This window comes from Lipotes vexillifer, unplaced genomic scaffold (assembly GCF_000442215.2).
Source record: "Lipotes vexillifer unplaced genomic scaffold, Lipotes_vexillifer_v1.1 scaffold200, whole genome shotgun sequence".
Taxonomy (NCBI): domain Eukaryota; kingdom Metazoa; phylum Chordata; class Mammalia; order Artiodactyla; family Lipotidae; genus Lipotes; species Lipotes vexillifer.
Genome location: NW_006790475.1, coordinates 491104 through 503472, shown reverse-complemented (window position 1 = coordinate 503472; position 12369 = coordinate 491104). Strand labels below are relative to the sequence as shown.

The following is a 12369-nucleotide window of genomic DNA, read 5'->3' as shown; positions in this document are numbered from 1 at the left end:
TTAGTGTGTATTCATATACTATATGAGTAGTGTATGTTATATGCATTTTTGGTATTAGTAGTTACTCAAGATACAGTGACATCCTTTTTTGATTTATAAAATCTAATATTATTTAGTACTTTTACCCTCCTCCTAAGTAATGCAAGGACCTGAGATCCCTTTAACTTCATTAACCCTCATTCTTATTTGAATTACCATGTTTTTATTATTGTGTTTAACTTACACATGTAAGTTTTAAACAATACAAGGCATATGATATTTTCTGTAATATTTGTCAAGATTTTTTTCATATACTTAATATTGTCATTTTTTTCTTTTCCTTTTTGTGTGTTTCACTTTTCATCCATCATCATTTTTCTCCTGCCTAAAGAATGGCCCTTAATATTTTCTTTAATGCATCTATGTGGTTATGAATTTTCTTTTTGTGTGTCTTTATTTCTCCTTTATTTTTGAAAAATATTTTTCCTGGGACTTTTAGCACTTTAAAAATACTGTTCCTGGGCTTCCCTGGTGGCGCAGCGGTTGAGAGTCTGCCTGCTAATGCAGGGGACACGGGTTCGAGCCCTGGTCTGGGAGGATCCCACATGCCGCGGAGCGACTGGGCCCGTGAGCCACGACTGCTGAGCCTGCGCGTCTGGAGCCCATGCTCCGCAACAAGAGAGGCGGCGATAGTGAGAGGCCCGCGCACCGCGATGAAGAATGGACCCCGCTTGCCACAACTAGAGAAAGCCCTCGTACAGACACGAAGACCCAACACAGCAAAAATAAATAAATTAATAAACTCCTACCCCCAACAACAACAACAAAAAAGGCTCTTTGGGGTTCTCAGTGGGGAAAAAAAAATACTGTTCCATTGTAATTTGGTTTATATTTTTTCTGCTGAAGTCAGCTGCAAGTGTAGTTACTGTTCCATTAAAGCTATTCAGTCTTTGTACTTCCCCTTATCCTGCTTTTGAGGTACTCTTGTTTCTATTTTACACAAATTTTACATGTGTGTACATATGTGTTTCTTTGTATTTATCTTTCTTGTAGTTAGTAGAGCTTATAATTAATTAAATTTCCAGCTTTTTTGAGCTTTGACATATGACATTGTATAAGTTTAAAGTGTTCAATGTGATGATTTGGTACATGTATATTGCAGAATGGTTACCACAGTAAGGTTGGTAGTTAACACATCCATCATCTCACATAATTACCTTTTTTTTTTTTAACATCTTTATTGGAGTATAATTGCTTTACAATGGTATGTTAGTTTAAGCTTCACAACAAAATGAATCAGTTATATATATACATATGTTCCCATATCTCTTCCCGCTTGCGTCTCCCTCCCTCCCATCCTCCCTATCCCACCCCTCCAAGCGGTCACAAAGCACCGAGCTGATCTCCCTGTGCTATGTGGCTGCTTCCCACTAGCTATCTACCTTACGTTTGGTAATGTATATATGTCCATGCCTCTCTCTTGCTTTGTCACAGTTTACCCTTCCCCCTCCCCATATCCTCAAGTCCATTCTCTAGTAAGTCTGTGTCTTTATTCCTGTTTCACCTGTTTTTTTTGTGTGTAGTAAAAACATTTAAGATCTTCTCTTCCAACTTTCAGAGTAGGGCTTTTAAAATTTGTGCCTTGATATCTTTTGTTGGTCTTGGGAAGTTTTCCATCAGTCAATATTTCTTCCGGTATTATAGATGCCCTATTTTCTTTTCCTTCTTTTTTGGGGCTCCTCTTTCACCTGTTACTCTTATTTCTGTCTTCTAAGTCTTTGATCTTCTCATTTATGTTTTCTAAACTTTTTTGCTCTTCAGTTTTTCATTCTAGATATTTTTTACTAATTCTGTTTTCACCTGAGTCTAGTCTGCTGGTAAACCTATTCATTGAATTTTAAATTTTAATTACTGTATTTAACAGTTCTAGTCTTTCTTGCTTTTTTTAAAAATAGTTTCCAATTCTCTGCTGAGATATTCAGTGTCTTTTCAAACATAGTAAGTATAGTTATTTTAAAATTTGTATCTTATAACTCTAATATCTGAGCCTCTTTGGGTCTCTTTCTATTGTCTGTCATTCTCATAGCTTTTAGTCATGTTTTCTTGTCTCACATTCCATCATGTACTGGACATTATGTTTAAAAAATTATTTCTTGAGTCAGTTTGAGGCCTAAGATATTATCTTTCTCCAGAGATTGGGGGGAGAGGGTTGTTCTTCTAGGTAATTGGGGTAAGTAACTATGTGGGCTCACTTCAGTCCAGTTTCATTGATTGAGGTGATTTCATGCAGAGCTGCAATCTGTAAACAAACAGTCAACCCTGCAGAGTTCACCCTTCCTCTAGGGGTTCTTCCTGTTGGGATCCCAGCCCAAAGTGTGAGTTTTTCTATGGCCATCCCCTTCTTTCCTGGTGAGCTCTGGACTCCTGTTCCTGGCCCCCTCGCCCTAGGAAGCCATCAGAAGTGCCATGTGTCCTCTTTAAGGTTCTCCTTAGAAACTGATAAATACACCAGGGAAAAGCAGCCTCTGATCCATGGGGCACTCATCTCGACACCTTTCATCTCAGCCTTTCTCTGATTTTGGTCCCATAATTCTGTATCACCTTGTTAACTCTGATACTTTCAAGATTTATTCATCTTTAAATGTTTTGTCTGCCTCTTCTAGTTGTCCTCAATGGGAGAGCTAGATGAATTTCCAGATTTACCATTAATGGAGGTAGAAACTTCACAAATTTGTTTTTGTTGCATTTATGAAAGGTTTTTTGATAAGAATGTTTTCTGTAAGCACAGTTACTGAACTTCCCCCCCCCCAGCTGCTTATATGTATCGTTCTATCTGGAAATGTATCACTCTGTTGTTACTTGAGAGAGTCAAGTGGAATAAATCATAGCATTATATGAACTTTATCTCATAAATTGGGGTTAAATACCTTGACTAGGTTTTTGGAAGCCATTTTAGGTATTTATTAGCTCCTTTTAATTTGGAATCTTACTATTTTCTTGAAGTAAGGAGCTCAACACTATGTAATATCTGTTTCTTGGTTGTGAAGGTTCTGTCCCACAAGTATTAACACGTTTGACCACCATTAAATAGGACAGTCTGCAATATTTTGTGGCCGTTCTGGAAAACAGCTGAAGCGCTCTCACAACAGTCAGCCAGGAATGCTGCTGGATAGCTGGGCACGGATGGTGAAGAGCCTAAACGTGTCATCCTCTGTGAACCAGGCTTCCCGTCTCATTGATGGCAGCGAGCCCTGCTGGCAGTCCTCGGGCTCACAAGGAAAGGTAGTGTGCCATGGGGACACTTCCAGAAACACTTCATTTAGATGGCTTAACCTTTTAGAGCTTCAACACGAACTTTGAAAAACCTACTAAGTTATACTGTGATGGCACCTCTCAGTACTAATTTTGTATTTTAGTTCATAATTACTTTAAAGTTGCAGAGTAATATGCCATCCAGCTTTCATTGTCAGAGAATTTTAAACAATATAGGTAATAGATTTTATATAACTGATAGAGGGTATAATAATAGGGTTTGTTTTGTTTTGTTTTATTCCCCCACATAAAATGTATGAGTTCAGATTCTGCTTCTGGTTAGAAGTTCTTCTAATATAGCCTAACAAATATGTGTTTATCTTTGGAATGCTGTTTTAATCGCACTTACATATGGGGTTGCCTCATCTAGACATGCAAGTTAGACTTGGAGAAAGGTGCTTTCCCTCCACTTTGACTCTAGCGTTTTCTATAACCTACTCTTAGATGGGTATTAAGGGACCACCCTAAGTCAGGAGTCTATAAACACATGATTTCTGGGGCTTAGAGGGAAACATTCTTCTAATAAACAAGTAATGCTCTTGTTTCTGCCAGCTTAAAGGCAAATTCTGTCTCTCATGTGAAATTATATATTTAAAAAATCTCATTGAGAGTCAAACTTTAGTGATACTTTGCAGCTAAAATATAGCTGAATTTTACTAAGAAGGCTTTCTAAAAAGGTTTTTTTTTTTTTTTTTTTTTTTTAAAGCATTGGATTCGTTTGGAGATTTTCCCAGATGTTCTTGTTCATAGATTAAAAATGATAGTGGATCCTGCTGACAGTAGTTACATGCCTTCCCTGGTTGTCGTGTCAGGTACTTGAATTACTTTACTCAAAAAGTATCTTCTATCATATAATAAAAACTCCTTTGTCTGATTCCTTTACCCCCTTTTTCTTCCTAGGTGGAAATTCCCTAAATAACCTAATTGAATTAAAGACAATCAACATTAACCCCACTGACACCACAGTGTCCCTTCTGAATGACTCCACAGAGGTAAGTAGAGTCTCCATACTGTTCTCCATAGTGGCTGCACCAATGTACATTCCCACCAACAGTGCAGGAGGGTTCGCTTTTCTCCACACCCTCTCCAGCATTATTATTTGTAGACTTTTTAATGTTGGCCATTCTGACTGGTATGAGGTGATACCTCATTGTACTTTTGATTTGCATTTGTCTAATAATTAGTGATATTGAGCACCTTTTCATGTGCCTGTTGGGCATCTGTATGTCTTCTTTGGAGAAATGTCTGTTTAGGCCTCCTGTCCATTTTTTGATTGGGTTGTTTGTTTTTTTGATACTGAACTTCATGAGCTGTTTGTAGATTGTGGAGATTAATCCCTTAACAATTGCATCATTTGCAAGTATTTTCTCCCATTCTGTGTTGCCTTTTTGTTTTGTTTATGGTTTCCTTTGCTGTGCAAAGACTTTTGAGTTTAATTAGGTTCCATTTGTTTATTTTTATTTCCATTACTCTAGGAAGTGGGTCAAAAAGGATCTTCCTGTGATTTACATCATAGAGTGTTCTGCCTATGCTTTCCTCTAAGAGTTTTATAATAATCCAGCCTTACATTTAGGTCTTTAATCCATTTTGAGTTTATTTTTGTGTATGGTGTTAGGAAGTGTTCTAATTTCATGCTTTTACATGTAGCTGTCCAGTTTTCCCAGCACCACTTACTGAAGAGGCTGTCTTTTCTCTGTTGTCTATTCTTGCCTCCTTTGTCAAAGATAAGGTGACTGTATGTGCGTGGGTTTATTTCTGGGCTTTCTGTCCTGTTCCATTGATCTATCTTTCTGTTTTTGTGCCAGTACCATACTGGTTTTGATGACTGTAGCTTTGTAGTATAGTCTGAAGTCAGGGATCCTGATTCCTCCAGCTCTGTTTTTCTTTCTCAAGATTGCTTTGGCTATTCGGGATCTTTTGTGTCTACATACAAATTAAAAAATTTTTTTGTTCTAGTTCTGTGAAAAATGCCATTGGTAATTTTACAGGGATTGCATTGATACTGTAGATTGCCTGGGGTAGTATAGTCATTTTCACAATATTGATTTTTCCAATCTAAGAACATGGTGTATCTTTCCATCTGTTTGTGTCATCATCTGTTTCCTTCACTGGCATCTTATAGTTTTATGAGTACAGTAAGTCCCCTACATACGAACCTTCAAGATGCGAACTTTCAAAGATGAGAACGTGTGTCCACATGTCCAGTCATGTAAGTTAGTTCACATCTGGCGTACATTGTCACGTGTGCATCCTCTACAAGTGGTTATGCTTTTGTACACTTTACAGTACTGTATAGACTACAGTAGTACAGTATCCTTCTTTTTTTTTCTTTTTTCCGCCCCCGCCAAAGCGTGCGCACGTGCACACACACACACATGCAGTAGATAGTGGAGTCCACATTTATAGCAAAGGTATATTCATATACTTTTTTTTTAGGGTTCCCCAACCTTTTGTTTATTTATTTATTTATTTACTTACATCTTTATTGAAGTATAATTGCTTTACAATGGTGTATTAGTTTCTGCTTTATAACAAAGTGAATCAGTTATACATATACATATGTTCCTATATCTCTTCCCTCTTGTGTCTCGCTCCCTCCCACCCTCCCGATCCCACCCCTCTAGGTGGTCACAAAGCACCGAGCTGATCTCCCTGTGCTATGCGGCTGTTTCCCACTAGCTATCTGTTTTACGTTTGGTAGTGTATATATGTCCATGCTACTCTCTCTCTTTGTAACAGCTTACCCTTCCCCCTCCTCATATCCTAAAGTCCATTCACTAGTAGGTCTGTGTCTTTATTCCTGTCTTACACCTAGGTTCTTCATGACAATTTTTCTTTTTCTTAAATTCCATATATATGTGTTAGCATACGGAATTTGTCTTTTTCTTTCTGACTTACTTCACTCTGTATGTCAGACTCTAGGTCCATCCACCTCATTACAAATAGCTCAATTTCGTTTCTTTTTTTTTTTTTTTTTTAACATCTTTATTGGGGTATAATTGCTTTACAATGGTGTGTTAGTTTCTGCTTTATAACAGAGTGAGTCAGTTATACATATATATATGTTCCCATATCTCTTCCCTCTTTGTCTCCCTCCCTCCCACCCTCCCTATCCCACCCCTCCAGGCGGTCACAAAGCACCGAGCCAATATCCCTGTGCCATGTGGCTGCCTCCCACTAGCTATCTACCTTACGTTTGTTAGTGTATATATGTCCATGTCTCTCTCTCGCCCTATCACAGCTCACCCTTCCCCCTCCCCATATCCTCAAGTCCGTTCTCCAGTAGGTCTGTGTCTTTATTCGTGTCTTACCCCTAGGTTCTGCATGACATTATTTTTTCTTAAATTCCATATATATGTGTTAGCATACGGTATTTGTCTTTCTCTTTCTGACTTACTTCACTCTGTATGACAGACTCTAGGTCTATCCACCTCATTACAAATAGCTCAATTTCGTTTCTTTTTATGGCTGAGTAATATTCCATTGTGTATCTGTGCCACATCTTCTTTATCCATTCATCCGATGATGGACACTTAGGTTGTTTCCATCTCCTGGCTATTGTAAATAGAGCTGCAATGAACGTTATGGTACATGACTCTTTTTGAATTATGGTTTTCTCAGGATATATGCGCAATAGTGGGATTGCTGGGTCATATGGTAGTTCTATTTGTAGTTTTTTAAGGAACCTCCATACTGTTCTCCATAGTGGCTGAACCAATTCACATTCCCACCAGCAGTGCAAGAGTGTTCCCTTTTCTCCACACCCTCTCCAGCATTTATTGTTTCTAGATATTTTGATGATGGCCATTCTGACTGGTGTGAGATGATATCTCTTTGTAGTTTTGATTTGCATTTCTCTAATGATTAATGATGTTGAGCATTCTTTCATGTGTGTGTTGGTAGTCTGTATATCTTCCTTAGAGAAATGTCTATTTAGGTCTTCTGCCCATTTTTGGATTGGGTTGTTGGTTTTTTTGTTATTGAGCTGCATGAGCTGCTTATAAATTTTGGAGATTAATCCTTTGTCAGTTGCTTCATTTGCAAATATTTTCTCCCATTCTGAGGGTTGTCTTTTGGTCTTGTTTATGGTTTCCTTTGCTGTGCAAAAGCTTTGATGTTTCACTAGGTCCCATTTGTTTATTTTTGTTTTTATTTCCATTTCTCTAGGGGGAGGGTCAAAAAGGATCTTGCTGTGATTTATGTCATAGAGTGTTCTGTGATGTTTTCCTCTAAGAGTTTGATAGTGTCTGGCCTTATATTTAGGTCTTTCATCCATTTTGAGCTTATTTTTGTGTATGGTGTTAGGGAGTGATCTAATCTCATACTTTTACATGCACCTGTCCAGTTTTCCCAGCACCACTTATTGAAGAGGCTGTCCTTTCTCCACTGTACATTCCTGCCTCCTTTATCACAGATAAGGTGACCATATATGCATGGATTTATCTCTGGGCTTTCTATCCTGTTCCATTGATCTATCTTTCTGTTTTTGTGCCAGTACCATACTGTCTTGATTACTGTAGCTTTGTAGTATAGTCTGAAGTCAGGGAGCATGATTCCTCCAGCTCTGTTTTTCATTCTCAAGATAGCTTTGGCTATTCGGGGTCTTTTGTGTTTCCATACAAATTGTGAAATTTTTTGTTCTAGTTCTGTGAAAAATGCCAGTGGTAGTTTGATAGGGATTGCATTGAATCTGTAGATTGCTTTGGGTAGTAGAGTCATTTTCACAATGTTGATTTTTCCAGTCCAAGAACATGGTATATCTCTCCATCTATTTGTATCATTTTTAATTTGTTTCATCAGTGTCTTATAATTTTCTGCATACAGGTCTTTTGTCTCCTTAGGTAGGTTTATTCCTAGATATTTTATTCTTTTTGTTGCAATGGTAAATGGGAGTGTTTTCTTGATTTCACTTTCAGATTTTTCATCATTAGTATATAGGAATGCCAGAGATTTCTGTGCATTAATTTTGTATCCTGCTACTTTACCAAATTCATTGATTAGCTCTAGTAGTTTTCTGGTAGCATCTTTAGGATTCTCTATGTATAGTATCATGTCATCTGCAAACAGTGACAGCTTTACTTCTTCTTTTCCGATTTGGATTCCTTTTATTTCCTTTTCTTCTCTGATTGCTGTGGCTAAAACTTCCAAAACTATGTTGAATAAGAGTGGTGAGAGTGGGCAACCTTGTCTTGTTCCTGACCTTAGTGGAAATGCTTTTCAGTTTTTCACCATTGAGGACGATGTTGGCTGTGGGCTTGTCATATATGGCCTTTATTATGTTGAGGAAAGTTCCCCCATGCCTACTTTCTGCAGGGTTTTTATCATAAATGGGTGTTGAATTTTGTTGAAAGCTTTCTCTGCATGTGTTGAGATGATCATATGGTTTTTCGCCTTCAGTTTCTTAATATGGTGTATCACGTCGATTGATTTGCATATATTGAAGAATCCTTGCATTCCTGGAATAAACCCCACTTGATCATGGTGTATGATCATTTCAATGTGCTGTTGGATTCTGTTTGCTAGTATTTTGTTGAGGATGTTTGCATCTATGTTCATCAGTGATATTGGCCTGTAGTTTTCTTTCGTTGTGACATCCTTGTCTGGTTTTGGTATCAGGGTGATGGTGGCCTCGTAGAATTAGTTTTGGAGTGTTCCTCCTTCTGCTGTATCTTGGAAGAGTTTGAGAAGGATAGGTGTTAGCTCTTCTCTAAATGTTTGATAGCATTCGCCTGTGAAGCCATCTGGTCGTGGGCTTTTGTTTGTTGGAAGATTTTTAATCACAGTTTCAATTTCAGTGCTTGTGATTGGTCTGTTCATATTTTCTATTTCTTCCTGATTCATTCTTGGCAGATTGTGCATTTCTAAGAATTTCTCCATTTCTTCCAGGTTGTCCATTTTATTGGCATAGAGTTGCTTGTAGTAATCTCTCATGATCTTTTTTATTTCTGCAGTGTCAGTTGTTAGTTCTCCTTTTTCATTTCTCATTCTGTTGATTTGAGTCTTCTCCCTTTTTCTCTTGATGAGTCTGGCTAATGGTTTATCACTTTTGTTTATCCTCTGAAGGAACCAGCTTTTAGTTTTATTGATCTTTGGTATCGTTCCCTTCATTTCTTTTTCATTTATTTCTGGTCTGATTTTTATGATTTCTTTCCTTCTGCTAAGTTGGGTTTTTTTTTATTCTTCTTTCTCTGATTGCTTTAGGTGCAAGATTAATTTGTTTATTTGAGATGTTTCCTGTTTCTTAAGGTAGGATTGTATTGCTATAAACTTCCCTCTTAGAACTGCTTTTGCTGCATCCTGTACGTTTTGGGTCATCGTGTCTCCATTGTCATTTGTTTCTAGGTATTTTTAAATTTTTTCTTTGATTTCTTCAGTGATCACTTTGTTATTAAGTAGTGTATTGTTTAGCCTCCATGTGTTTGTATTTTTTATGCATATTTTCCTGTAATTGATATCTAGTCTCACAGCGTTGTGGTAGGAAAAGATACTAGATATAATTTCAATTTTCTTAAATTTACCAAGGCTTGATTTGTGACCCAGGATATGATCTATCCTGGAGTATGTTCCATGGGCACTTGAGAAAAATGTGTATTCTGTTGTTTTTGGATGGAATGTCCTATAAATATCAGTTAAGTCCATCTTATCATTTAAAGCTTGTCTTTCCTTATTTATTTTCATTTTGGATGATCTGTCCATTGGTGATAGTGTGGTGTTAAAGTCCCCTACAATGAATGTGTTACTGTTGATTTCCCCTTTTATGGCTGTTAGTATTTGCCTTAGGTATTGAGGTGCTCCTTTGTTGGGTGCATAAATATTTACAATTGTTATATCTTCTTCTTGGATTGATCCTTTGATTATTATGTAGTGTCCTTCTTTGTCTCTTCAAATAGTCTTTATTTTAAAGTCTATTTTGTCTGATATGAGAATTGCTACTCCAGCTTTCTTTTGGTTTCCATTTGCATGGAATATCTTTTTCCATCCCCTCACTTTCAGTCTGTATGTGTCTCTAGGTCTGAAGTGGGTTTCTTGTAGACAGCATATATATGGGTCTTGTTTTTGTATCCCTTCTGCCAATTTGTGTCTTTTGGTGGGAGTATTTAGTCCGTTTACATTTAAGGTAATTATCGATATGTATGTTCCTATTCCCATTTTCTTAATTGTTTTGGGTTCATTATTGTAGTTCTTTTCCTTCTCTTGTGTTTCTTGCCTAGAGCAGTTCCTTTAGCACTTGTTGTAAAGCTGGGTTGGTGGTGCTGAACTCTCTCAGCTTTCGCTTTTCTGTAAAGGTTTTTAATTTCTCCATCAAATCTAAATGAGATCCTTGCTGGGTAGAGTAATCTTGGTTGCAGGTTTTTCTCCTTTATCACTTTAAATATCTCTTGCCAGTCCCTTCTGACCTGCAGAGTTTCTGCTGAAAGATCATCTTTTAACCTTATGGGGATTCCCTTGTGTGTTATTTGTTGTTTTTCCCTTGCTGCTTTTAATATGTTTTCTTTGTATTTAATATTTTTTTTTTTTTCCGGTATGTGGGCCTCTCAGTGTTGTGGCCTCTCCTGTTGCGGAGCACAGGCTCCTGATGTGCAGGCTCAGTGGCCATGCCTCACGGGCCCAGCTGCTCCGCGGCATGTGGGATCTTCCCGGAACCAGGGCACGAACCCATGTCCCCTGCATCGGCAGGCGGACTCTCTACCACTGCGCCACTAGGGAAGCCCTGTATTTAATTTTTGACAGTTTGTTTAATATGTGTCTTGGCATATTTCTCCTTGGATTTATCCTGTATGGGACTCTCTGTGCTTCCTGGACTTGATTAACTATTTCCTTTTGCATATTAGGGAAGTTTTCAACTATAATCTCTTCAAATATTTTCTCAGTCCCTTTCTTTTTCTCTTCTTCTGGAAGCCCTATAATTCGAATGTTGGTGCGTTTAATGTTGTCCCAGAGGTCTCTGAGACTGTCCTCAGTTCTTTTCATTCTTTTTTCTTTATTCTGCTCTGCAGTAGTTATTTCCACTATTTTGTCTTCCAGGTCACTTATCCGTTCTTCTCCTCAGTTATTCTGCTATTGATCCCATCTAGAGTATTTTTCATTTCATTTATTGTGCTGTTCACTGTTGCTTGTTTACTCTTTAGTTCTTCTAGGTCCTTGTTAAATGTTTCTTGCATTTTGTCTATTCTATTTCCAAGATTTTGGATCATCTTTACTATCATTATTCTGAATTCTTTTTCAGGTAGACTGCCTATTTCCTCTTCGTTTGTTAGGTCTGGTGGGTTTTTATCTTGCTCCTTCTTCTGCTGTGTGTTTTTCTGTCTTCTCATTTTGCTTACCTTACTGTGTTTGGGGGTCTCCTTTTTGCAGGCTGCAGGTTTGTAGTTCCCGTTGTTTTTGGTGTCTGTCCCCAGTGGCTATAGCTGATTCAGTGGGTTGTGTAGGCTTCCTGGTGGAGGGGACTAGTGCCTGTGTCCTGGTGGATGAGGCTGGATCTTGTCCTTCTGGTGGGCAGGTCCATGTCTGGTAATGTGTTTTGGGGTGTCTGTGGCCTTATTATGATTTTAGGCAGCCTCTCTGCTAATGGATGGGGTTGTGTTCCTGTCTTGCTAGTTGTTTGGCATAGGGTGTCCAGCACTGTAGCTTGCTGGTCGTTGAGTGAAGCTGGGTGTTGGTGTTGAGATGGAGATCTCTGGGAGATTTTCGCCATTTGATATTATGTGGAGCTGGGAGGTCTGTTGTGGACCAGTGTCCTGAAGTTGGCTCTCCCACCTCAGAGGCACAGCACTGATTCCTGGCTGCAGCACCAAGAGCCTTTCATCCACACGGCTCAGAATTAAAGGGAGAAAAAGTAGAAAGAAAGAAAGGTAGGAAGGAAGGAAGGGAGGAAGAAGGGAAGGAAGGAAGAGGGGAGGGAGGGAGGGAGGAGGGAAGGGAAGGGAAGAAGGAAATAAAGAAAGAAAGAAAGACGATAAAATAAAGTAAGATAAAATAAAATAAAGTTATTAAAATAAATAATCTTTATTCAGAAAAAACATTTTTTTGAAAAGAAAGAAAAAGAAAAACAAAAACGGACGGATAGAACCGTAGGAC

General features: G+C 38.2%; 1 protein-coding gene across 1 annotated transcript in view; it reads left to right on the top strand.

The window, feature by feature from the left end:
- HERC2 (HECT and RLD domain containing E3 ubiquitin protein ligase 2) overlaps nt 1-12369 on the top strand; it is a 231524-nt gene that overhangs the window by 129044 nt on the left and 90111 nt on the right. The window contains 3 exon segments of the mRNA XM_007463762.1: nt 3071-3261; nt 3998-4103; nt 4192-4283. Coding sequence (XP_007463824.1) covers nt 3071-3261; nt 3998-4103; nt 4192-4283 — 389 coding nt within the window.